We start from the raw sequence: 3,236 nt of genomic DNA on the forward strand, positions 1-3,236 counted from the left end.
ATCGCAGCTTAATGAGTTAATGCTGATTAGCTTGAGTCCTCATGACTGACAACTTTCATTCCTCGACTAAGGCAAAGGTATCACGTTAACTTTTACCTGTTTTCATTATGTGTCAATATTTATAAACGAATACAACCACTTTACTTCTCATGAGTAATCCCATGACTAAGTTTTGAATAAACTGAATATAATGCCCCCCATTTAAAGTTTTCAAGCAATTACTGGCAAACACATTATCAGTTGAAGGCCATAAACATTTATCCAGTGCTGTTAGGCATCCTGATGGCAAATCTAATCTTTTTGTTCTGATCAGTCCAAGAAAACTCATGACTTTTTTCCCTTAGTGATTTTACTGTAAAGATTTTATGAGCCTGTGAAAGGAATTGCAGGAAGCCTGGGCATTTTTCTCAGCAGCCATCTGAGTTTGCTCCTGTGCTCACTGCAGAGGAGCTGAGCTATCAGCATGACTGAGTCTGTTTTATAGGGGTCAGCCTCTGCCTCTGAAGAGTCAGCTGTATGCACTGAAAGCGCCTCTAAACATGTATGAGAAATTGCTGTGTAGGGACCAGAGAGTAAAAGCCAAGCCTAAGCTTGCATTGAAGACACTCACATTAATGCCACGCTGTTTGCTTTTCCCGAACAAGATATGACAAGAGTGTGTGGCCCTGCACTCGCAAAGAGAGGAGACGCAGTTCAAGGACTGACAATAGATACTTTTTCTAAAACATTTTCTCTCTTTTTATTTGTTTTTCCTGATGGTTGCTACAGGCAAAGGAGGTATTCAGAAATGTAACTGCACGATACAAACACAGGCAGCAAACTAAGTTGACGACATGAAAGGTGTATCTGAGAACACAGAGTTGACAGAATCGGAGTCGGATTTTGTTCGAGTAGTTTTTAAGATACTCTCAGCAATGATATTGTCATTAGGAAAGAGTTTTACTTTCCCGTTCTGACTGTGTTTTGGTTCGTGCACGGGTTCCAGGAAAACCACCCGTTTACCAGTGCTAGCCTTCTTCTCGTCGGCTGGCAGCTCTTGCGGCGGCGTGGAATTCAGTATGGATGAGTGGGCACTGCTTTGGTTCAGCTTCCTCTTCCTCCTTTTCGCCTTACATTGACACGGACAGGGGGTCAGATAGAGATACAGCAGTACTAAAACAATACTGGCTACGCAGGCAGCAAGGGTGGTAAAAGCTGTATTAAATGCTTCATGAGCGTGGGACCTGTTCACTGTGAAATTGCTAACATTTATTCTAACCTCTATGGTTTCATTTAATAGTCTTTTCTTATTTATTGCGATGCAGAAATACAGCCCTGAGTCCTCTAGCTGGGCATCTGTTATCTCCAGGCTGCCGTTCCGAAACACCTTAAAGTTGTCGGTCTCCCTGTCTGGCTCCAGCAATCTGTTGTCCGGACTAACCCAAACAAAGTGCGTGCCCGCATCGCTGATTCTGCTGTCACAGTGAACAATCAGCCTGTCACCAACCTGGGCATCGTGAATAAACCCAAAGGCTTGGAAAGAGCTGTTGACGGTGCTTTCAGAGCAATTCAGAAAGTTGTCGTGCAGTAACGGCAGTTTATTGTAACCTCTTGGGTCTGATCGTGACAAACAGCTGTACTCGTTTTTGAAGTCCACGACCGAGCTGAAGTGCCTTTGATACCAGAAGATTAGCATGGAGTACAGCATACAGTCACAATAAAATGGGTTGCCATGAAGATAAATTCCACTAAGATGTTTGGCCGGCACTGAACTCAGGCGCTGAATAGGCATCGACTGGATGTGATTAAAGGAAATGTCCAGCAACACAAGGTCTGTCAGTTTATGTTTTCCAGTGTACAAGTCCAGCGGGAAATGCGAGAGCAAGTTATAGCTTAAGTACAGTTTCTGCAATTTGTACAATCCTCCGAAGGCTGAAGACTCTATCTGTGTTATCTGATTGTTGTACAGCAGGAGAACCTCCAGTGCCCTCAGCTCCTGGAACACAGGGCTGCCCAGTGTCTTCAGGCTGTTGGATGACAAGTCTAGGTACTTCAGATTCGGGGTTGTGGAAAAGCTTCCAGTGACAATGCTGCTAATGCTATTATGATTGATTATTAAAGTGTTCAGTTTCTCAAACAGCTCTGGGACCCATTCAGGCTCCAAAATCCCAATTCTGTTATAACTCAGATCCAGCCTTTTCATACATTTATAAAGATTTCCTGGCACCCGAGAGAGGTTCTTATTGGTGCAGCTTACGATATCGCTGGCACAGATGCAGGTTGTTGGACACATCCCCGGGGCACTGCCACAAACGCTCACTGTGAAGACCAAGAGGCATGCCAGTCCTTTGCAGTTCACTTTAAAAACTCCAAGTCGAGTAGGAATTGCCCACCAGTTTAAAGACATTGTCACTGTCTCTTAGCTGTCTCCCAGTGCTCCTTGCCACAGATTATACGTGCAGTTAGCGTTGCACTAATCGCTGTCAAAAGAGGGATACAGAGGTATAGCACGTTAACATGTACGATTCATACCCTGCCTGATTTCTTATGCATGCCTTTTGAAAAATACAGGGAATTAATCCCTAATGTTTCATACGGTTAATTATAAAATCTAGTTGTTCTTAGGTGATGTAAGCTTAACATTGGTTTTACATAAACATGAAATTCTGCACCCATGTGTAAATATTCACACTACAGATATGATATTTTTTCTCTTCAAAACCAATGCAACTATTCTTCAGCCTTGGACCAAGGAATGCAATTTCTGACAGTTCGTGAAAAAAATAAATCGGAAGCGTTCCTCTGTGGAACATGACTGGGCAATGGCATCCCCTACCTGTTTCCAAACCAACCCAGATAGAAAACTGCTGGTACAGGAAAGAAAAAGCTTCATCCAAAAATGCTATTTTCTTGCCTAGTGGGGAGCAGTTACAACATGTGTTTCTTCCCAATCAGAAAATGTCACACATTTTCAAGCACAGAATTTTCTCAGACTGCTTAGCTTTAAATGTCATACGAATTTCTTTCTTTTTTTTTTCCTTTTTTTTTTTTTTTTAAATTCAGTAACTGATAGTTCAGGTAGCAACAGACTATTTTTGAAGTTATTCAAGATGTCCAATTGGAATATTTTGTATTCTCCTACTTCTACCTTTGCTAAAATAACTGTTGAGGAGGAAATTTTCTATGCCCGGTGCCTACCTCAAGCGCAAGTTTTAGGAACTTTCAGTAAGAATGAGTCAGCCATTTCTCAAAACTTA

General features: G+C 42.2%; 1 protein-coding gene across 1 annotated transcript; it reads right to left on the reverse strand.

Annotated features, from left to right (window-relative positions):
• Positions 1 to 591: 591 nt before the first annotated feature.
• AMIGO2 (adhesion molecule with Ig like domain 2) lies at positions 592 to 2,386 on the reverse strand. The gene has a single exon (XM_075153275.1). The coding sequence runs from the start codon at positions 2,384 to 2,386 to the stop codon at positions 821 to 823; it is 1,566 nt and encodes a 521-aa protein (XP_075009376.1). The 3' UTR covers positions 592 to 820.
• Between the last annotated feature and the right edge of the window lie 850 nt (positions 2,387 to 3,236).

Source organism: Calonectris borealis, chromosome 1, assembly GCF_964195595.1.
Source record: "Calonectris borealis chromosome 1, bCalBor7.hap1.2, whole genome shotgun sequence".
In the NCBI taxonomy this organism is placed as follows: Eukaryota; Metazoa; Chordata; class Aves; order Procellariiformes; family Procellariidae; genus Calonectris; species Calonectris borealis.